Source organism: Accipiter gentilis, chromosome 3, assembly GCF_929443795.1.
Source record: "Accipiter gentilis chromosome 3, bAccGen1.1, whole genome shotgun sequence".
Lineage (NCBI taxonomy): Eukaryota > Metazoa > Chordata > Aves > Accipitriformes > Accipitridae > Astur > Astur gentilis.
The window spans coordinates 22,672,944-22,697,133 of NC_064882.1; the positions used below are offsets into that span (position 1 = coordinate 22,672,944).

General features: G+C 37.5%; 1 protein-coding gene across 2 annotated transcripts in view; it reads left to right on the top strand.

Annotated features, from left to right (window-relative positions):
* PDS5A (PDS5 cohesin associated factor A) overlaps window positions 1-20,419 on the top strand; it is an 84,599-nt gene extending 64,180 nt beyond the window's left edge. The window contains exons 23-34 of one of the 2 annotated variants that reach the window (XM_049793957.1): window positions 457-593; window positions 1,306-1,429; window positions 1,693-1,897; window positions 2,395-2,509; window positions 5,330-5,462; window positions 6,110-6,229; window positions 7,398-7,460; window positions 12,823-12,968; window positions 14,203-14,308; window positions 17,024-17,376; window positions 18,431-18,581; window positions 19,198-20,419. In XM_049793957.1, coding sequence (XP_049649914.1) covers window positions 457-593; window positions 1,306-1,429; window positions 1,693-1,897; window positions 2,395-2,509; window positions 5,330-5,462; window positions 6,110-6,229; window positions 7,398-7,460; window positions 12,823-12,968; window positions 14,203-14,308; window positions 17,024-17,376; window positions 18,431-18,581; window positions 19,198-19,233 — 1,689 coding nt within the window. In that variant the 3' untranslated portion in view covers window positions 19,234-20,419. The remainder of the gene's footprint in view (window positions 1-456; window positions 594-1,305; window positions 1,430-1,692; window positions 1,898-2,394; window positions 2,510-5,329; window positions 5,463-6,109; window positions 6,230-7,397; window positions 7,461-12,822; window positions 12,969-14,202; window positions 14,309-17,023; window positions 17,377-18,430; window positions 18,582-19,197) is intronic. The other variant, XM_049793964.1, reaches the window with a different exon arrangement.
* Window positions 20,420-24,190: the final 3,771 nt, after the last annotated feature.

Consider the following 24,190-nt stretch of genomic DNA (forward strand, 5'->3'; position numbering starts at 1 on the left):
TTATGCTGAATGTTGAGAAAATGAAGAGATTCAAAAGTTTTTGTTTTTACAAGAAAGGTAATTTGACTTTACTGACTGTAAACAGATTTGAAATAAATTGAGACCCTGATGAATTTTATTCGTTCATCTTTATAGGCTATTTACTGTGATTCTAGTTACGGCCATTTCTAGAAATGTTTATCTAGTTGCTTTTATTTTTAGTCATGTAGCAAGTATCCTGCATCCTTTAGATGCACTTGTGAGAACACACTGAACTGTAGTTGAAATGTCCTGATGTTGCAAAGACTGCTACTTACTTCTTCACTCTGTAAATATTTACTGCTTCATTCTGTTCCTTTAAAAATATCAGCTGTAATAAATAGCAGTCTATGGAAATTTCAATTTGACAGCAGTAGGTTTTAGTGCCTTATCAACTTTAGGAAGTAAGTTCATTGTTGATTTGTTCGGTTTTGATAGGTGCAAGCAATTAAACTTTTGGTACGCTGGCTGTTGGGTATGAAAAATAACCAGTCGAAATCCGCAAATTCCACACTCCGGTTATTATCAGCTATGCTCGTCAGTGAAGGAGACTTGACAGAACAGAAGCGAATCAGGTCAGATTTTGTTCTTTTCAGGCTTCTATCAATTTTGTTGTAGGATTTCAAAGAATATTAATTTTTTTGGAGCTTTTTTAGAATTCCAAGGTGAGCTCAATCTGGCTAATGGGATGATAGAAAACAGATCTGATTGGAGTTCTAATATTAGGAGTGGAATGGCAGTATAAAAATATGCTTGATATACATTCTTTCTTGTAATTTACTAATAATCTAGCTCAGAACCCTGTAGATATCTTGGTAGTAAAAGATATTCTAAAGAGTAAAAGACCTGCAGGAGTATCTCTGAAAACAATTGAATGATGAGATTTAATACATGTAAGAGTTGAGTGATCTTGGGTGGAGCTTCTTCATTCCAACAGTGAGGTAACTTTTCACCTCATCTTCCTTCTGAGGGTGAAGGAAGGAAAGAGAAAATCTGTGGCAAAAGTAGTGCTTTCATTTAGACAGTGATATGAAAACAAGACACCTGACTGTTCTCATTTCACTATTTTACTGAAATTGGGGAAAGCAGAGCACTTTATTTTCACAAATTTGGTTGGGTTAATTTAGCTTGATCTGAAGCTATAGAACTGTGATCTGATCTGATAGAGGAAAAATCTTAATTGCTCACTGATCTTGTAAAAAGAAGAAATTGTGATGTGCAAGTAATTTAAGGATAGTTGTGGTGAGTTGTGTTTTGTTTTGGTTTTTTTCTCTCATGTTTGTATAGTAAATCGGATATGTCTCGACTGCGATTAGCTGCTGGTAGTGCAATAATGAAGCTTGCACAGGAACCCTGTTACCATGAAATAATTACCCCAGAACAGTTCCAGCTCTGTGCACTTGTCATTAATGTAAGTAACTGGATTTGAGTTGAAGTGACTCTTAATTAATTGAGCTCAGTCCTTACATCTGAGCTTTTGTTTCTGCTACACTGTGTATTTTCTATTCTTCACTGCAGCTTTCAAAAGAGTTCTTGAAAGTTCAAATATTTATTGTGCTACACCAGTTGATATTTTTTAAATGTCTCCTCATAATTCCAACTGAATGCTTTTTTTTTTTTTTTTTTAAGACCAAGATTTTTATGGTTGCACTCTTATGTTTTGTGTTGCTATAGGATGAGTGCTACCAAGTGAGGCAGATATTTGCCCAGAAACTGCATAAGGCACTTGTGAAATTACTGCTCCCATTGGAATATATGGCAATCTTTGCTTTGTGTGCCAAAGACCCTGTGAAAGAGAGAAGAGCACATGCCAGACAGTGCTTGCTCAAAAACATCAGTATACGAAGAGAATACATTAAGCAGAACCCTATGGCTAACGGTTAGTAATTCAGTAAAATTGTTAAGAATACAATAGTCAAATACTGAACTGGAAGGAGTAATCATTAAAACTTAAGGAAATAGCTTTTGTAAAGAAACACTGGACAAGTAATTTGTTTCTCATCTTTATATTAGACACATTCAAATCTAAATTTACTTAGTTTAGCATAAACCATAAAATACTTCTCTGTACATTACTGAGAATTATGCATGTAAAATACAGTGCTGTTATTGTGGTGGTTGTTTTGCTCAAAAAATAAAATTTTGTTTTCTGATGTTTTAGGCTTTATGACCTCCTTCCTGAAGTAAGACCAAGTAGTTTTGTAGTAGTAAAACTCGTTCATTTATTTTTAATGATTCATTAAAAGTAAAATCTGTAGGAAGAAAATGCAAGTTGAAATTTTACATTCCATATTTGAAAAAGTAATACTTTGAAAAAATGTTTCTTGTGATGCATATGTGTAATAGAGATTATTTATGATTTTTTTGTTACTGTAGAAAAATTGCTATCCTTGCTGCCTGAATATGTGGTACCATATATGATTCATTTACTGGCACATGATCCAGATTTCACAAAACCTCAGGATGTTGATCAGCTTCGTGATGTCAAAGAGTAAGTGTCAAACGGTTTTAGCATTGTTATGCTGAGAATTATTCTGTGCTTAGAAAAAAACAATTAGGAAGAGAAACTCTTTGTTTTAGCAACAGTATTTTGCAGAAGAGTAGTCTTGGAAATGTGTAACACTTTAACCAGGGGAAGAAGGCATCAACAACTGCTTAGTATATTCTGAAAGCCCAAATGGTAGCCTGTAGGTCACACAATAGGATACCAAATTAGTGAGCTCATAGGATACCAAATTAGTGAGTTGTCTAGGCTTCTTTTAAAGTGAAGTAATGATTTTATATTCTTGTATTTGTGCTTAGGAATATCTGTAGAATTTCCCAACACACTTAAGAGATGCCAAGTAATGTCAGTTCAAATATTTTGGAAATTATAAAATGTAGAGCTTCTCCAAGACTTGAAAATATAATGCCACTGATGCTGGGTCAGAGTCCTGCTTCACTGGAAACTCCCCCCCGCCCCGCCCCATGCAAACCTACTAGAATTCATGCTAAGTTTGCTGCTGATTTAGCATTTGCACTGCACATCTGCAGTGCAGGCTTAGTGCTTAATGAATTCAGCACAGATAATTGTACACAAGCCTGTCATACAGAAGCTTGTTCTGTACTGTTTCCAGTTTGAGACCTTCTTGTATGCCTCCAGTAATCTTTCATACCTTAAATTTAACTTTTGTATTCCTTTGTGTCTTGTAATGAATTTTAAAAAATAGTTAATTTTTAACATCTTTTAAAAATTGTTAATGTGTCCCTTCTGCCGCCAGCTTTGGTTTTAGTGTTTTGATTTTTTCTTGTATTTATTTTTGTTGGAACTGTGAGCAATGTTGTGTTGGTATTACAAAGGCATGTATAACCGTGTACTACAATATACATCAGAAGTGCTGTCTGGGGCACAGAGCTTTTTTGGACACCCCTTGTATAGCTTTCCTTTGTTGTCAAATTTCCTCCCTCATTTTTGTCACAGGCTGGCTGAACTAGCCAGAGAGGACTGCTCCAAACAAAGAAATACTCTGTACAGGAATTTTGGCAAGAATGCTTCTCTGAAGAGTCTCCTGAGATAAATGCAAAACATTTTTCTCATATAATGTAATACAGTGTTTCTTTCAAGAGTTCTGAAAGTCATAGTGCTCACTTTAAAGTGTTAACATAAATGCTTGCAAACTTGGAAAAGCAGACTGGCTTTGTGTTTGTGTGGTTGTGTCTCTAGTTCATCTTGGTTTTACATGGCCTAAATACAGTCACGTAAAGTAAATACATGCTTAGCAAGTTCCTTAACCGTAATCTGTGATATTTATTCTTATGAAGTTTTTTAAGCTTGTCCTACAGAGGTATGTTTGGGTCTGGGTTTGTCTTTTTCTTCCAAATTCATATTCAAAAAATACCGAAATGGATACAGAGAATGAACTTATTTTATGTGACTGTGTTCCTCTGGATGCATATTTTTCTACATGAAATCACACTGTTGCTCTGGAAAGGTCTTGTTCAGGGTTGATAATAATTTATTTAATTTGTTGGCTTAGTGAGGAAATCAAGCTATTGAAGTTAACACATGTTAACTGGAATTACTGGAGTAAAATTTGTCCTCATTAGTAATCTTTGGACGACACAGGGTTTTGGAGAAGCTTAGTCAGTGTGGTATGTTATCAGTCCTGTATTTGTGCCATTTAAGTGCTTGAGAATGGTGAATAGATGGATGTAAAGGTATCTAACAGGTTTATTTACTGTAGCCTTTGTAGCTCTTTGACGCAAGTCCGAATATAGATGTCTTATTTTATTTGAACACCAGAGAACTATTTAAGCATGTTGATGGAACACAACCCTCTTTTACTTTGAGTTTTTGAGAGAAATATTCCTTCATCTCTTGTGTTACAATCTTTAATTTGTATCAGTTAAGAAGATTGGGTCTTTTGTGGACAGGGAATTCTAATGTTCAGTCATCCTGTTTTTCTAGTTTTTTTACTAGCCTCTTTCTACAAGGTAATCTCTCTTCCAGAGCTTCAGAATTAAATTAGCTACTGGCAAAGTCTGCATTTCTCAGACCCACCCATATGTCTTTCCCAACTAAGTCTTATTTTACCATACTAATGACTGTTGTTGACCATCTAGCCACATGCAGCTGTGAAGCTTGATAGCAAATGATAGTGTGGATGGACCAGGTGTGCTTTATATCATAATTGAAAAATTCTTAAAACAAACTTTTAGTCAAAATATAATGGGTTCTTCCTGTAAATAAACTAGATTGAAAGAAAGAAAACTGGGAAAGCTAATTCCATTATGTCTAATTGTAAGGATTTCTTTTCCTTCCATATGGAGCATTAGCAAGAATCTGACCTGCTCAGCTTTGGATCTCCTCTTTTATTTGAATTCCAGTATTAAACCATGTAGTGCGGGTTAGTCGTCTAGCAGCAGTATGATTTGTTTTAGCCTGTTTTGAGTGTGGTCATGGTACATTGTTGATAGGAACGTAGATATAGCCCAAGGTAGTGATTACAGAATTTCATCTAGATGATGGCAGCACCAGAATACTTGCTTCTTCTCATACTTGGATTGGTTGGGCAGTGTTTACAGTTACAATAAGCAACACACTAATTTGGCAGATTTATTCCGAAGAGTACAATTAAGACTCTGTGTGTAAAAGGTCTAGACTGTGTTTACACGTTTAGATGATTTTATTTCTTTATGATATTTTCAAATTGATTGTGGTTTCTTAAGAAAAAGCTACTACAGCTGACAAAAATTTTTAAGACATTGCTATCTGTGGGAGCTGCAGTATAAAAGCTGGAATGTAATTGTTTGTGGGTTTATGGCTTTTTAGGTGCCTGTGGTTCATGCTTGAAGTTTTAATGACAAAGAATGAGAACAATAGCCATGCCTTCATGAAAAAGATGGCAGAAAACATCAAGCTTACCCGAGATGCTCAGTCTCCTGATGAGCCAAAGGCCAATGAAGTAAGAAATGCAATTCAGATAAGTGTTGGGTGATGGGCTCAGGGTTTCACAAGCAGTTGATGAACAGGATTTGCAGGAAATCTGAAAGCACTAGCTCAGACATTTTTATGGTCTTTTAGAGGGAGTGTTAATTGCGAGCATTGTCTGCAAGTTGCCAATCTCATTCTTTCAGAACCTTGCTGACCTTATCCAGCATACAATACCTAATGAAGTTAATAAACGAAATTTGTTAAATATTCCTGTTACTGCCTGCCTGCCTTATTTTAACTCCTACTGTGTAGTTTCCTGATACAAGTATCTTTTGCTGTTCGGGGAGGAAATACTGTATTATATGGCTACTGTTAAATCTATTAGTTTCTAGCAGAAATGAGAAACCATTTATGGTGATTTGATTGAGTAAGAGCTTCTATTGTATAGCATAGGCATGTAAAGTATTACTAACTTTTATTATATAGTATCATATGAAAAAAGGGGACTTCTGTATGTGTTTGAAGAGCCAACAGTATGGTTAATGATGTAATTACAAAATATGTCCTTAGTGATGGTTATTTTAACACATAGATTAAACTTTTTAAAGAACTACGTTCTCTGTACTCTGTAAAAACAGTAAATAATTCCTAAAACATACTACTTCTTTTTTCCTTCAGAAACTTTATACGGTGTGTGATGTAGCACTGTGTGTAATCAACAGCAAAAGTGCTTTGTGCAATGCAGATTCACCGAAGGACCCTGTATTGCCAACCAAATTTTTTACACAACCTGAAAAGGTAAAATTGTTAATTTAATTTCCAAAGTAATAAGGGGAGGTACTTTGATTTTTATAATTGAAAGCTGGTTATCTCCATAACACAATATAATGAGTGGTGAAAGTGCATATATTTTATCCTCGGCAATTAATTTTTTTTTAACATCAGCTGTATGCGATGCTATCTATGTATTATGAACGTGTGCCAAATGTTACCAGGTGAGAGCTAATTAGAATAAATACTGATATATTAGCATGTACTGCTAGATCATTTCATTGAAGTGTTTTACAAGTGCATCTGCATATATAAGACTATATGTATATTCTGACTATATATGAATTAGAAAGCAAAGCAGACAAAAAAGAAAAAGGGAACATTTTTTATCTTAGCTGTGGTATGTTTATATCTGTCAGTAGATGTTTGGCTATTTTGCTTGCTGTACAAGTTAGTCCTCTTACTGCATAGTAATAGTCTGGTGAGTACAGCTCTACTGTCGGCGATAGCACTACTGTTCTTCAAGAGGCATACTTCTAAATAGTGTAAGTGGAACCAGAGTAATTTTCTGGACCAAACCTGATGGTTTGGTTGTACTGAAGAATACATTTCACATTTTTTCAGTATCTTAGACTGTTAATTAACAGCCTTTCCAGAGTCTGTTTAAGCAAAATTTAGTTTGCTTATTTAATTGTGAAATGGGAGATGCCATGGTAACAGGGACCTGGTATCTGTGAGAGCTACCTGCATTCAGATTTAGTGTTTTGGTCTGTGTAAACTGTACTCAGAGTGACAAAGGTAACAAGTTTCAACTTACTTTAGAGAAAATGGCACCTCTTTTCCTCTCTTTGGACTTCCCATTAAAAAGATGCAAGTGAAAAAATAGGGAACGCAGTTTTGCTTCATTTCAAACAATTCATGTCATTCAAGAAGAAAAAACGTTAATCCCAACTTCAAGTGTGGCATACTGTCATTCAGTAATGCTCGCTACAAATCTGCTCCGAAATACTAGTTTGACCTATCTTTATTAGATTGATTCATTTGTCAGCAGGTTGCATGGTTGCATGGTGCGAAATACCTGTAAGCACTTGATAATGGCATCTAATTTTAGAAGTCATTTGTGTATATATAAAAAAACAACAGCAAGATTGAGAGATCAAACACAAACTGATTTTTATTTTAATTTTTTATACAGGATTTCTGCAATGACAGGAATTACATTTCAGAAGAGACAAGGGTTCTTCTTTTGACAGGAAAGGTACTGTATTTTGAGAAGTTACTTGTGATTTTTTTTTTAAACGTCCTAGACCGCTGTGGTTCAAAAATGATATTAAGAGTTTGTGTACAATAATTAGTGATTCTTTTGTTTGATGGCATAATTAATGCCTTTAACATACTACCTGGTGAGTACACACCACCAAGATTGTTAACTGTGCACTGAGGCACAGGTTCTTGACCAACTACAATTTTTCACCTAACTACAGGTTTTTCCATTATTCAGATAAGCGTGGCATGAAATTATGATGCAGATACTGAATTGTGACACCTCAAGCATTGGAGGTCTTAAATTTTCAGTCTTAATGTTTTTAATGTAGCTGTTAATGCTGTTAAATTCAACTGCAAATGTCTACACCATTTTGAACATCTCATTTTATTTCAGACATAATTTGGCTGATACCTTCACAGGGGAGAGAAAATACCGAGTCTTGGAGGGTGGCAGGGACAGGACACAATATGGACGCAACAACAACAAAAAAATCCTAAAAAACCCAGAACCTATTTTTATACCTTTTACCATCAGCTGTCCTTTCTTAAGATTCTGTAGCTGTTTTTCCCAGGTTTTGGTTAAACTATGTTGGAATGCTTTTTAGTCTAGCTCAAACAATTAGCAGTTGGGTGTGGTTTTTTTTTTTTTCTTGAGCTTAGTGAAAGAGTGCTGGTTAACCCATAAAATATAAAAATCCTGAGAACAGTATAAACCATGGGTTTAATATTAATTTCATGTGCATTTATTCATTTTCATATTCTGTGTTCCATGAACTGTTACAGCATTAGTTTCTAAAGTCTCCAGTTAGACCAGGACTTTGTGGTAATTGTTCATTTTAAGAGTAGAGACAAATGATCACTCTGTAAATAGCCCTATCATTTAAAATTGCTTCTTCTCACACTGATTTTTCATTTTCATACAAAAAGTTTCCGCTATCAGAGCAGTTCATGTGGGTGAGGTTTGCTCAGTTGGCAGAATCCTGCCTCTCCTTGCTTCATATTCACCCTATGACACCAGCCTGGATGCTACTCAGTGAGCTGGGTTGGAGTTATGTCAGGAAGGGAGGAGGCAGATAGAAGACCACCGTTCTTTAGCAGCAGCCAGTACCAGACTGGTGCTTTAAATATCCTTAGAAGAAGGTATCTGTCTACTGCTGTAATTGTTTCACCCTTGACAACATTCAAATATAATGAATTAAGCTTTTGAAGCAAGTTGACTGTGTACTACATTTATCTTTTGATAAGGCATTCAGCAGCGTAGCTTAAAGCTTTGTCTTAACTAAAAAAAGTCTTACTGGTATAAGACAGGCTTCTCTCCTGCATTCTCTTAAAACAGAGTTAGATTTAGGGGGGAGGGATGTACCATACCAAGCTAATATTATTTAGGTAATTTTCAATGTTTTGGGAAAACAAACATTTATTCCATGCTCTAATAGAATACACAAACACATGCTTCTTTTTCTGCCTACTTCCATTTCAGAAAACACAGGTGTATAAGGATACCCCACTGACTCAGACCAGCAGTCCTTTTTGGCCTGGTATTGTTTTTCCAGAGGGACCAATACAACATGAATAGGGAGAGTGTGCAAATCCAGCCACTTTCTGCAGTACATTCCCCTTCTTACTCCCCCAGCATTCATAATTTTTATAATGGGATGTTAGGCTCTGCATCTGTGCCTGTTGGTTTTGGTATCTGCTTATGGACTTGTTCCCAAATTTATCCACTCTGGTTTCGGACATCCTGATGCTCTACCTTCACAACCTCTTATGGCAGTAGGTGCCAGAAATTTTCAACCTGCTGGTTGTGCAGAAGCACTTTCTTTTCTCTCTTAAACAATTTTCTCTCTCCTATTAGCTGTGCCAAATGCTTCCTACTTTTTATAAATACTCAGCAAATTGAGCAAATAAAATATTATAAGAATAATATGTTTAAGTAAATGTTGTGCAGTATTAGCACTGGATGATGCACTTACTGAACATGTGCTCAGTAACAGGCTGTTTCTACAGCCATCATTGCTTTTTTTTTGCTAGCCAAATGTTTGCCAGCATCTGCGGTATCTCTGTCCTGCCTGCTCCCTCATAACTTCCACACATGGGAATTACTTTTTCTTGTGGGAATGCTTTAAAAAATTAACTTTTTCTCTGAAGAAATGTAAAACTACATGAAGAATGTGACTTGCCAGTTATGAAAACTTCCTTGATTCCTCACCAGAGACAAAATAAAAAAATTCCTGCTGCCCACCGATCCTGACCAAATCAGTCAACAGACACCAGCCGTAGCAAGACCCAAAATACCATCACTGTATCAGAGAACCCCAGAATAGATAGATGGTGTTAAATATTTTTACAGTAGCTTTCTGTAGTAAACGTGTACATGTTTCCTACTGTTGTTGTGAACCTAATTCTGCATTACATTTTGGAAAACCTTTCCCAGAGATGCTTTGCTTTGCCAAATATAGGATGTTAGAGTCATAGAATATCTCAAGTTGGAAGGGACTTAAAAGGGTCATCACATCCAACTGCCTGCTCCTCACAGGACTAGCTAAAACTAAACCATATGACTAAGAACGTCATCCAGATGGTCCTTGAACTCTGACAGGCTTGGTGCAATGACCACTTCCCTGGGGAGCCTGTTCCAGTGAGCAACCACCATCTCAATGACAAACCTTTTCCTAATGTCCAATTTGAACTTCCCCTGAAGCAGCTTCATTCCATCTCCTCATTTCCTGTCACTGGTCACCAGAGAGAGGAGGTCGGCACCTCCCCCTCTGCTGCCTCCCTTGAGGAAGTTGTAGACTGCGATGAGGTCGCACATCAGCCTTCTGTTCTCCAAGCTGAACAAACCAAGTGACCTCAGCTCCTCCCCCTAAGTCTTGCCCTCAAGGCCTTTCACCATCTCAGTCACCCTCCTCTGGACACACTCTAGTAGTTTGATGTCCTTCTTATATTGAGGTGCCCAAAACTGCACACAGTACTCGAGGCGGGGCCGCACCAGTGCAGTGTAGAGTGGGACGATCACCTCCCTTGACCAGCTAGTGGTGCTGTGCTTGATGAACCCCAGGACACAGTTGGCCCTTTTGGCTGCAATGGCACACTGTTGACTCAACCCCAACCCCCAGATCTCTTTCTACAGGGCTGCACTCCAGCCTCTTGTCCCCCAGTTTGTATGTATAACTAGGATTACCCCATCCCAGGTGGAGAATCAGGCACTTGCTCTTGTTGTATTTCACACAGTTGGTGATTGTCCAGCTCTCTAGTCTATCCAGATCTCTCTAAGGCCTCTCTACCCTCAAGGGAGTCCACAGCTCCTCCCAGTTTAATATCGTCAGCAAACTTACTTAATGTACATTCGACTCCTGCATCTAGATCATTTACAAAAACATTAAAGGGCACTGGCCCTAAAATTGAGCCCTGGGGAACCCCACTGGTGACTGGCTGCCAGCCTGATATAACCCATTTACTATAAACCTTTGAGCCTGACCCATCAGCGAATTGCTCACCCAACATATTATGGACTTGTCTAGCTGTGTGCTAGACAGTTTATCCAGAAGGATACCATGAGACAGTATCAAAAGCTTTGCTAAAATTCAAACCCACCACATTTTCTGGCTTTGCTTGGTCAAATAGATGTGTGACCTTGTCATAAAAGGAAATGAAGTAGGTTAAACAGGACTTTGCCCTCATGAACCCGTGCTGGCTATGACCAGTGACTGTGTTGTCTCTGAAGTGTTTTTCAATAACTCTCACAATAACTTTCCCCATAATTTTACCAGGCACTGAAGTGAGACTGACAGGCCTGTAATTAGACTAGGGTGCCAATTTTCAAGAAGGGTGAGAAGGAAGACATTTGCCAGCTTCCAGTAAACTGAGACCTCTCCAGGCTCCTCAAGACCATTGAAAAATAATCGAGAGAGGTTCTGCAATGACATCAGCCAGATTTTCAGTACCCTGGGATGAATCCCATCAGGCCCCATAGCTGTGTGCACATCCAGCTGGAATAGCAAGTTTCAAACAAGTTCAGGGTTGGCTGGGAGTTTATCTTCCCCCAAGTCATGGTCTTCCAACACAGGGCTTTGGGGGTCCCAGGGCCCATCATCAGTGTTGAAGACAGAGGCAAAGAAGGCATTAAATATCTCCGCTCTGTCACCTCCTATTTGTGAGGTGACTGACCTTGTCAAGCAACAGCCCACTGTTACCTCTGATCCTCCTTTTGCTGTTAACATGTTTTAAGAAGCCTTTTTTGTGTGCTTCACAGTGCTGGCCAGCTTGAACTCTAATCAAGCTTTGGCCACACAAATTTTCTCCCTACAGTGGCTAACATCATCTCTGTAGTCCTCCTGTGTCACCTGTCCTTGCTTCCAAAGTCTGTACACTTTCCTTTTCTGCCTAAGTTCTAGAAGAAGATCCCTGCTTAGCCAAGCTGGTCTTCTGCCCCACTTGTTTGACTTCTGACACTTTGGAATTGCCTGCTTCTGCACTTTTAAGAGATGGCTCTTAAAAAGTGACCAGCATTCATGGACCCCAGTACCTTTAAAAACAGATTCCCAGGGAACCTTACTAATTGGCACCTTCAGCAGCCCAAAGTCTGTTTTCCCCATATCCAGGGTCAACGTTCTGCTGGTAGTTTTTCTCCTATCACCAGTGATTTGAAACTCAACTACTTTGTGGTCACTGTAACCAAGGCAGCCACCAGTCACCACTTTGCCCACAAGTCCCTCTTGTGTTTACAAGCAACAGATCTAGGAGGGCACCTTTCCTAGTCAACTCCCTTAGTACCTGCACCAAGAAGTTATCTTCAACATGCTTCAGAAATTTCTTGGACCTGTTTGTCTTCTCTGTATATTCCCAGTTGATGTCTGGCAAGCTGAAATCACCCATAAGGACAAGGGCAGTTGATCTAGAGATATCCCTTAATTCTTTGTAGATTAATCAGTGTTGTCATCCTGGCTGGGTGATCAGTAGTAGACTCCCACAACAACATCCGCTTTATTTGCTTTCCCTTTTGTCCTTACCCAGAGGCTCCCAGCCGTATTGAGACTGAAAGGGTATTGCCACATCCTTTCAGTCCTCTAATATTACCTAATGTTCTGGCTTTCATTGAGACTCCTCCAGCTGCTATCTCTTCAAAACATGAGAGAGAGGAAGGGAATTGATGTAGTGCTGTTAAATTATGAGAAATTAAAGTAGGATAGACAGTGTTTTTTAAGTGAAGATGAGGTCTGTAGTTCTAAATGGTTCGCATCGTGATTGAGACTGTTAATCCAGAAGTATTTTAAAATACTAAAGATAATATTGTAGAAATTAAATATGTATCTGTAGTTCCCATTTTGTAATATTTAAACATTTTCTTCTAGCCAAAACCAACTGGTGTACTAGGTACAGTAAACAAACCATTATCTGCAACTGGAAGGAGACCGTATATTAGAACTACAGGATCAGAGACTGGAAGCAATATCAGTGTAAACTCTGAGCTGAGCTCTTCTGCAGGAAACAGATCAAGGTACAGGAGTTTGAAATTTCTTTCATGAACTCTTTACTTCATATTCTCCAGTGTGCTTGCATGTTTTAGGACAGGAGATTATTTGGGGTGTGTGCCTATGTTTTTGAAGAGTGTCTTTATTTTGTTAAGTTTTAAAGAAATATAATAGTTCTCTATAGGTAAAATCTCCGTCTTTGCTTTTTGGTTTGGGTTTTTTTTTTTCAGTAGACAAAAATTCAGTACAAAGTTTAGGTGTGGCCTAAACATGTAATACAACAGAAGAGACACTATAGTGTCTGAAATTTTGATGGTTAATATTCATAATACTTTTATATCTGAAAATATATTAATTGAAGAAACCAGCCATAATTAATACTAAACAGATTTTGCAATTTAGACATTTTTGATGTGTAAATTAGGATTAATCCTGATTGGTAGCAAGAAACATTTTTCATGTAGATGAAATATTCTGACCTATTTAAGAACAATTAAAAAGAGCTTGCTGAAGAGGACCAGGATCTCAGTGGAAAGATGCAACATATGATTGTAATATTCGGTCTTTATAGTAAGTGTGATTTTTATGTGGATCTAGAGTTTTTAAATTTGTCATAAATCTGGAGAAACAGCTTACACTTTCACATCTTAAGATTGTTTAATTTGTTTTAGAATTGATTAACTGGCTAAGATAAAGGGTTAAAGAAAGTAGAGACGGTCAACTGTAGTTGCTACACTTCATAAGGCCGAAGGGAAATATTAGTCATTTCAGAATTTGTTCTGTAAGTGTGCGTGGTATATATGCTGTAATAATCTTGGTGTTTTTTTTTTTTTTTAAAACTATTTTGGTTTTAAAACTAGTGTATGTTTGTGTAAGTTAACTTGAAGTTTGAGCACTACTGGTCTTTATATTTCTTCACTACCTTTGCCAGTATCATCTTTTTCTATCTGGAAAAACAACACGACCTTGTTTAGAACATTGTTCATAAGTTTGCAAAAAGAATTGTATGGCACTATGCATGTGATAAGGGATTTGGCTCAGTAACTAGCCAATCCCTTTCTGACCTTTTCCAGTTGTGGGAAAGAAAATGTGTGAACTTGGGCAAATTCAACTCTTTTTTTGCCTGCATTGACGATGATGATGATTATTATTGTTGTTTTGGTTTGTTTGGTTGTGTTTGTTTTTTTTAATAATTGCAAACATTTTTCTTCTTTTGTTTGATATATTTTGGTTTTATTTTGTCTTCAATTATGCTACCAGGGAACAAAGTTCAGATATATCAGAAACTGGGGTCAGTGAAAATGATGAAAATCCCGTGAGGATTATTTCAGTCACACCAGCAAAGACAGAACCTGTGAAAAACAAGGTATGTCTGGGGATTTTATGGACTATATCTCTATAATAAGCTTGGCATTGGGGGATTATTCAGTACACATCACTGCAGATCGTCTCTGAGGAACTGGTAATGTCCGATTTCATTTCATGTAGTTATATCACTTTCCTAGCCCAACAGAAGGCCCCTTATTTTCAAAACTATTTATTTTATCGTGAGTAATTAATAGAGCTCATATGCTCAAAAATAACACAGGCAAATTGGAAGGGAATTCCTTCTTTTTTTTCTAAAATTCCAAAAGATTCACATCTTTATTCTATGTTTTCCAGTAAGGCTGTGATTCAGAGTGAAGGTTGACACCTGTGGCTTTAACTGAAGGTATTGCCAGGAAAATTTCAAGTGGTCCTCTAGCATGAAATAAACATCTAATTTTTGGATCGTGTCACAACTAAAATATTATTTAAACTTTGAGGACTTTTAATGCTTTCCCCCCCTTCCATTAGAGAGAGAGGATCATGCCTAAATCATAGTGATTTTTTAACTTAAAAACCATACAATTGCATGAAGGTTAACCAGGGTAAATATTAAGTCCTGCATCTGGGATAGATTAAACTCAAGCAGCAGTACAGCATGTTGGGATCTACCTGGCAGGGGGTGTAGGTTAGCTGAGAAGGACCTGAGGGACCATGGATGACCAGTGGAGCATGAGTCAGCAGTGTTCCTTGGCAGCAGTGAGGGCAAGCTGGGTTCTGGGCTGCATCAGCAAGGGTACAGCCAGCAGATTGAGGGATGTGATTATTCCATCCTCTTTGGCATTCATTAGGCCACACCTGGAATACTGTGTCTAGACTGCTGTGTCCTCGCCAGTTCAACACAGATACTGAAAAACTGGAGAGAGCTTTGCAGGGGGCTGCCAAGATGATAAAGGCTTGGAGAAGTTGTCGTATGAAGAAAGGTTGAGAGCGTTGGGTTTGTTCAGCCTAGAGAAGAGAAGCCTTGGGGGAATCTGTTCAGTCTTTCAATATCTAAAGCATATTTACGGAGAAGATGGAAGTACTCTCTTCTCAAGGCTGCATGGTGACAGGACAAAAGGCTAAAGGCAGAAGTTGCTTCAGGGGAAATTCCATCTGGATGCAAGCAAGCCAAAAAAAAACCAAAAACATTGTGAGGAAAATTAAACTCTGGAATAGGTTGCCTGGAAAGTGATGGAATGTTGCTGTTCACAGCTGGGCTTGTCAAGGGCCCTGGATAACCCCTGAGGCCCTGCTTTCAACAGAAGGTTTGACCAGATGATTTCCAGAGGTCACTTCGAACCTACATGATTCTGTGATTCTAAAATCAAATAGATTTTTGTAATAATGTAGGGATACATAGGTGGTTCATGCTGTATGCATTTTAAGAAGCTATATATCTACTCAGTCTTTTCTGATTAGATGAAATCAGAGTAATAAGCAGGTGGTTTGGATTTGTATCATCACATAGAAAAGTTAGGTTTTTCTTAATCTTCTAAAATAACATCCACATGATATTCACACCCGTGAGCTAATGAAGAAGAAAAAATCTTTCCCAAATTTCAATGTATGGTTCCTTTTTTGGTTCTTTTTCCCCAAAAAAGGGTTCTTCTGAAAAGTTAGAGAAGTTAGACAAAGCATTTATGAAATAAATCTTCAAAAATGCTTGCTAGGTTCTTGAAACCTGACTTTAGTTGAAATTTTCAGAGTGGTTATCTGTGAAGTTCTTATGAATAGCAGTTGTAAATGTCTGCTATGAAGCTGCTAGAACAGTAATAAAGATTACAGAGGCTGCCAGACTTATTTAAACATTTAAGAATATTTAACAAAAAAAGTCCTTCGTTCAGACACAGCACTGATAATAGTGAGTGGCCTTAATTGGTTTGTTTGAAATTGCTAAGTCATCCCAGCCATACTTCTTCAGTACCCATTTCTCTGCCCCTCTTCCTAACTGTTTCAGAAGCCAGTGTTCAAATGAAGGTCTAGCATCCAGTTGTTTCCATATGAATACTTTCCTGTGTAGAGACCTATGTTGCCACCACCTTCTCTGTTTCACGTATACAGACACCGCTTCATGAAATTTAATTACTTCCATTACCTTGTTCAGCATTTTGAGAAGAACATGCACGTAGGCCATACCTATTCAGACATGACAAAGAATTCACAAAGATAGCAAGTTTCATTTGTGACTAGGTCTTACTCCCTTTATTCCCTGCAAGCATTGTTTTTTTGGGGTGGTTTTTTTGGTGTTTGTTTGTTTCCTTTTACTGGCATTTAGGGCTTTAGTAATCTGCACCTTTACTGAAGGCCGGTCCCAAAATTTGCAGTCATTATTAAATATTTAAGTAAATATAATTTGCTGTACCAGAATTATTACACTTCTTCCTCGGTTCTCTTCTGTCAGTTGGCAGAGAGGCAGTAGAAGGAGCTTGTCCTGAAGAACCATCATGGGAGGAGCTGAGATGATTAGTTTTACTGTAATCTCACTTTCAAGCAACTAAAAGGAACACTAAAAGGAAAACTTATGCACAGTGTAGAAAATCTTTTTGCAAGGTTAATGTCCGAAATCCCATTTAGTAAAACTTTATACTAGGTCTAAGACCAAAGACCATGTGATGTGGTTTTATAAGAACACTTACTGTTTTATAAACTCATGTTTCTGCTGGAGGGAGGTAACAATTTGAGTTTGCCTTTGGGAATCTATTTTTTCTTCACATTCATGATTTTTATTTTCTAGGAGATTAATTCTGATCAGGCTACACAAGGAAACAGCACTGAACGTGGGAAAAAAAGACCAGCAACAGCATCTGGAACTGAGAATATTCATCAAAAACCAGAAGAAAAAAATGTAGATGAAACAGGACCATCACTCGCAGCAAAAACCAGGAGAGGGCGTCCACCCAAACCTGAACCTCAGGGTGCCACTGCAAAAAATGAGGAAACAAGTAAACCACCTGTCAGGGGAAGGAAAAGGGCAGCAGTCAGTCAAGAAAGTCCAGGGAGTTTAGAGGCAGGTAATGCCAAAGCACCAAAACAGCAAGACACAGCAAAAAAGCCAGCAGCAGCACAGAGGCAAATTGATCTACAAAGGTAAAAATAAATAAATAAAATAACACATGGGTGGGGTGGGCCTTTCCTGTCTCAAGAAAGACCCTGAATTTACAATTGTAACAGATCTAGCATAGTTAAAGGGCACAACTAAATCACAGTGATTTATAAACACCTTGGTCCAACATATATTGTGTTGTGTTCTATTATTCAAAGTAAATACCAGGGTAGCTGGAACTGGAGAAGGGAATTTGTTTGGTCAGAACAGGATAATCTAGCCCTTTTTCACCAAATTTTTTTTTGTCTGTTGCATCCTGGTTCCCCTTACTAGCATTGCTATGTAAAAGAACTAAAGAGTTGAGGGTGTTTTCAGTGCATTCGTTAATGCTAGGTACACAGGAATTCAGGTGCTCTGCTCTGCTTCAGTTCATTGATAACAAAGGCTTAAAAACCAACCATCTTTAACAAATAGAATAAATTATGATTCTAACTGTAATACTTTTCTGGTGTTTTGGGTCTGTGCTTGTTTAATATTAAGAAGAATATATTTTAAGTAAATCAAAAGCAGAATTTGGAACTGTGTAAACTACAAAACAGCTCTTGGATGATAATTTATTTCCAATATAAACAAATGACAAATGCACGTAAACACTGAGAAATTTGTTTAGCTGAATCTGATATGATAATAATTTTAATGCACAAATATGCAAAGTTGTAGAGCAAAAGATAAGGTCAGCAAACCAGTGTGCTGGAAGAAATCACAAATTAATCTAAAGGAAGAAAGAATCATTGGAATGATTTTTTGCTAGAGATTTTATAAATTGAAGATCTTACAGAGAACCTTGAGCAAAAAGAATTACCTTTTCCTCTTGCAGCAAGGTTCATACACTATTAAATTGTTCAGTCTTTCAAGAGGGTAATATATGTGTACTGCCATGCAATGCTTGTTTTATACATCAGATTTCTTTAAGTCTTCATAAAAAGTTGCACTATCCATAGCCTTTAATAAGCCACCTGTATCAGACAGCTTCTTTAAAATATGTAATACCTCAGTGTTTCTTGGAAAAAATACCAAAACCTTGTTAACGTTTTTCAGAAGCCAGGTGCTTGGAAGTGATGGAGATTCACTGTTGGAGATAGACTCAAGTCCAGAATATTCCCAAAGTGCAATGGATCTTTTTAAGGCCTGTGGGAGCAGCCAGGAAGATACTGAGGATACAGAGATAGCAGAGGGAGGCTTCCTTAAGGTGTAGCAGGCATCTTGTATAGGAAAATTCTGTGGTTTTTATTGTAGCTTATACAGTAAGGAATCAAATAAGTTTGTCTATCTTCTAGAAAAATGTATGTAAAAATAACAATATCTGATAGGGGGTTTTTTTGCTTTTAAGTAGACATGTACAAGTTACTGTAAATATTTGAAAAATATTTGAAGTGGTGCTTGTTCTTAAGTAAAAACAGGCTATTTTTAGAAACCTGGGTAATTAAATACAATTAATTAGAGCAAGTTACCATTCTTATTCTCTGATTCCAGTGAAAGCTATGGAATAAATGGATTTCTGTTTATGCTGAAAAAACATTTCTTGGTTATGGAATTATTATTATTATTATTATTATTATTATTATTATTCAACTTGTGAATTTCCAAGATTATCAGGAATTTGTGCTATACAATAAGGAATTTCAGTTATATTCAATTAATTATGTAATTATTGAGAAGATACAAGATGGAATTGGAAGAATCACAGTATAAAGAGTGTAAAAGCTAAAATGTAAAAGATACAAGTAGGATTTTGATTCAGAATGAATTATAATTTCCATGTCCTTACAATTAACTTTTATTTCCTTTTCTCCCTCCCCAAAAAGGTAAAAAGAAAACTTGCTCGAAAAGGGAGGAAATGAAGGCCAAATAAAGGCATGCTCCAAGCTTCTGCAAAAACTAGGATTCAGAAATTTCCTGTACAGGAACTGAAATTACTTCAAAACACACAGCTTTCAGCTCTGAAACCAGAAGGAAAACTATGCTTCCCTTTCACGTGAAATTAATCCTTCTCAATGGAAATGTAAAGCAGAAACTCTTGAGAAAGAGGCTAAAAGCATCTGTACTTATTTCCCCAGAGACTTTTTTTATGAAAAGTCAATAATTAAGCAAATTGCTTAACACTTGGTTCCAGTTCCTGCATTCTGGAGTTTAAAAGTGTATTTACACCATTAATTTTCATGCTGCATTTTTTTTTTTTTTTTTTTTTTTAAAAGAAAGTCAGAGGAGGTCCTTACACTGACATTGCAAATTTATGATTCTAGAGCCAGGTATTCCCATGTTTCACAGAAAAAGTAGAAGTCTACTGAATGGATTTTAAACAAGACTAGAGGAGAGGAAAAAAAAAATCACAAAAAAATTTTTTTGCTTTACTTTTGGAGACTGTTTTATGTATAATTCTTTCTGCCTGCCTACTTTTCTGCAAAAATAAGATGTACAGATTTCAGTTCCCTGCTATGAAAAGTCATGTGGTGGCAATTTTATAAATGTTGCTTTCTGATTTTTATCAGAGTGGGAAAGTAATCACTTAAAATTATTATTAATTCGCAAGTAGACATTTCATTTTTTAATTTTCCCTCCATTTTAGTTTAATATAATTTGCAATAAATGTACATATTGATGTTTGTTTTATAAAAACATATATCACTTTTAAGTGTTTTTACTCCTGCGGTTCTGTTGGAATATTCTAAATTTTAAAGGAGTAAAGACAGTCCAGCATTTGATTTTATAATGTTTGTCACCAGATTTTTATTATTGATGTAAAGAAAAAAAAAATCAATTTTTAAAAATAGTTGGACTTTGGCAGCTTTGTAAGGAAAGTTGGAGATGTTTAGGATTGCTCTCAATTTTAAGCATTGTGCTGATTGGAAGTAAGTCTGTTTTGCATTTTGTCTTCCTGTCCAGGCTCATTTTTTAATGTTTATTTTAGAAGATTGTTGCATCAATATTATGTTTCCTGGCATTGTTCAGCATAGATACAGTGTACACTTTTATGTACACATGATCATATTTAAGTTTGTTGCATAAAATAAACGCTTCTAGGTGTCATGTGGCAGTCTTTTTAATTTTTATTTATTTATTTATTTTCTTTCACGGAAAACTACTTGCTATATCTGTGCATGGTCTTGGATGTTCATAGAAATATTGTATGGAGCAAAGAAGTTATAATGCAGACAGTTACATAGTTTAACAGATAGGGGGGGTTTAGGTGAAATTAGTGCTTTATCTTGTAAAGTTGTATGGGAAGAAGGAGGTTGGTCTGCAGAGTGACAGTGAACAGTTCACTTTGTTTCCCTGTGCCTCAGTTCCCCATTTCTCTTCTGCAAATTGTCTTGAAATCCCTTGATTCATTGTAGAAGAGCTGGATACTGTTGACATTAGATAAAGATTACTTGCTTTCCTAAAATGGGTAGGGTGCAGTTGTGTGCTGTAGAATAATGACTAAGTCTGTCTTATCGAGTGTTTAACTGGTGTAACAGTTATTTTTCCTCTGTAAGAGAAAATTGGACTCTCTTTACAAAGCAGTATATGCAACTCTTTTTTTTCTAAAGCAATCTGCGATGCTTTGACTAGAAGGATTTGAAATGCTTTTGACAGAGGGAGACTGGGAGATTTTAAAAGCATTTAATTACACTTCCATCAGGGTTTTGATTTCTAAAACTGAAATAATTTCACAAGATGGATTTACTGATCATAATGCAGTTTCTTTTCAGTGCTCTGGTCCAATACTTCCCTCATGCAAAAGTTACAGTATTTTGGTTTAAACCAAATTTAAAATGTTTTTGTTGGAAGATTTAGGTGCTACCTAAAAACCAAATTCTCTTTTAGAAATGAGCTCTGGTACCTAGTGGTGTGCTTCTAACAATGATTTGAAATCTGGACTTAACAAATCTTGCAAATATTCAGAATTGTTTCCAAAAGCTTTGATTTTTGTGAAGTGGATGATTGTTGGGGTTTGTTGGGGTTTTTTCCCTTTTCTTTTTTTGGTCAGTTTTTAATCAGTTAATGTCAAGTTACTCAAGGAATCATCAGAATAATTTAGGTTAGAAGGGGTTTCTGGAGGTCCGGTGCCATGCGCAGCGCAGGGTTTTCACTTGGCTTTCTACAAACAGTTATGTAGAGTTTTTTTCTTCTGTTTTTTTTAAGGGGACGTTTGAGTTACTTCTGGATGTTGATTATCAGCATAGTCAAAGAAAATCAGTACATTCGTGCAACAACTTAATGCTGGGCATAATTGGCTGAGCAAAAATGCAGCATACAAACTATAGAAAAGGTCTAGTGGTGGCCCACTGGTTTCTTTTCAGAACTTGCCCCAGAGGGGGCTACATACAGAATTTCTCTGCCTGCCCCCCACTACTCCCTTGCCAAAATCCTGAGAGCACCCATGGTACAGCTTAGAGTTGCCTCAGCAATGGATGCCTTTCTGTAAGAACAGTATCCCCTAAAGGCCAGGGGCCATTTCAGCAGTCTCGCTTGTGATAGCAAGTAGTCGTGAACTGTCAGGCTTTATAACAAATACAGGGAAGTACAGGCATAAGTTTTATATATACATAATTTATGCATTGCTAGTACTTCTTCTGATGCTTTAAAAATAAAATCTATTAAAGAGTAATCAATATAAAACTGTGGAATTGAAGGCAAATTATTCCAGAGAAAGAGGGTGGGGGCTTTGTATTTGGCCATCTCTGAGTTTTAAAATATTTTACATAAGAATGGGGATTCTCTCATTGTAATAAGAAAACTGATGTTCAGTTTCTCACTTGTTAATGTGTGATAAAGAATAAAAGGAAGCCAGATAAAACCCAGTCTTTATGGCTTTTATCCAGTGTAGGATTTAAAGGTGCTGAGGTTTCACGTTCAGTTACATAGAGCTAAGTTATCATCATCTTTAAGTTCCCATCTTCATAAAAGTGTGGCTTTGTTTCTTAGCGGATATACATTTATTTCTGTTTCTTTGTGTCCTCTGATGCCTGGACTGCACAGCTTTCATAACAGTAAGACAGGAAGGCTGTTCTGAGAACATACTTTATAACATACTAAATTAAACCTCTACTGCTCAACAAAATTAAATCTGAATAGTTGTTTTAGACAAAATAATAATGTTTTCTAGAGCAATCTTAAACAGGAAAAATAATACACATTACAAATCTTTTCTGCACATGCTGACAAGCCTTTAAATTTTCGGAACTGATAAATAACAAATCCTTATCTAAAATGTATTTCCAGCCATTAGATACTTAGCACATGTTGTTGGACCAAGTTCAAATCAGACTGGCTCTTGAGTTTCAAGTTAACTGATGGGGCTATCACAGCTGAACTGTCTCCTCTAAAGATCTGAAAATATCTGGGATCACCAAACATTTGCAGTACGCAGGAAATTTGCTTCAAGAGGTCATCCATGTGGATCCTAGTTCACTTGCATGTGTGTTCCATTATTTTATTTATCAGCAGTAATAGGTTTGTGCGTGGAAATCAAGTCCCAGATTGATGCTCAAGGAAATAGTCCAAACGAAAGCATCTGGACCATGAAGTCTATGTGCCAGCCAGGCTGCAGGTGTGCAGAGCTGATAACCAAGCATTACTCAGAGTAGTTGGTCTCAGCCCAAGGAATTGTATTTCAGTGCAGGAATAGGTTTGCACAGGGAATAGCAAGGTGTTAAACAGCAATTAGCAAAGTCCTGTACAGCAGCACTTGATACGTCCCTTCAAGCCTTCCCCTGCTTAAATTTCTGACAAGGAGGGAATCATCCTGCTGATGAGTACCCCAGGTACTCAAAACAGTCAGAGGGAAGCTCAAATAGTAAGATAAAATACTCCTGAACTTCAAAGACCGACAGCAGCTTCCATTCCTTAAAGAGTTAAGCCCGACATTCCCTGGATCCATTTACCTTGCTTCCTGGAAGGCAGCACGCAAGACTGGACTTCCTCAGGAGCGGGACTTGGAAGTCCTGGTGCAGAAGCAAAGGCGGTGGCTGACAGCCTCTCCCTTCCCTGCTGCACAGCCTGGATCAGGAAAGTGGATCCAAAATTTCTTATTTCTGTAGTTTTACCACATGAGAGACCAAAGGGGGTGAGTGACCCAGTTTCTCCCTTCAATCTCACACTCTGTGATCTTCTAACTGTGAAGGTGGCCAGTCCCACAGCTCCCATCCGAGATTCCTTAGCACCAAGTCACTGTGGTGACCCGCGGGATGACTGCTTTCACAAACCTGACTTACTAGAATAATTCAGAGTAGGAACATCTCTCACTCAAGGCAAGTTCCAGGTCTTGCTTTCTGTGGTCTGAAAGGAAATGAGAACATTTTGGTTTTTGGCATTTGCAGCTGCTTGTAAAGAAACGAGTGGGACCACAGCAAAAGGTTGGTTCAGGCTTGTTCCAGTTCAGATAACCTCCCCCTCACTCGGGCTACAAAAGCCGAAGCAGCAGCTGTGCTTGCTCCAGTAATTGGTAGGAGCAGCGTTGTGCCTGAACCCAGCTGGCATCACGTGTGCCTAAAGACTACGTGAGTGCATTCCTTGGTGTCGCTCACGGGTGCTTGACACAAACTGCACACAGAGTTACTGGAATTACTGCCTGCAGCTGGCAGCGTGCAGTCACCACACCATTGCCTTGGAAGAAGTCCTGCTAACCTGATGGAAAGACTGTCTGACCTGCAGCAGAGCATCTTCTCTCTGCCTAGCGAAAGTCATGACAAACTTCTATCAGGGAACTGTCTGACAGTGCAACGGCTGGGTGTTGCGAGCCAACAGGAGGAAGAGTCGGGACTCATGGTGACCCCTTCAGCTTTGGCAAGAAATGATTCTATGATTCTAAGAAGC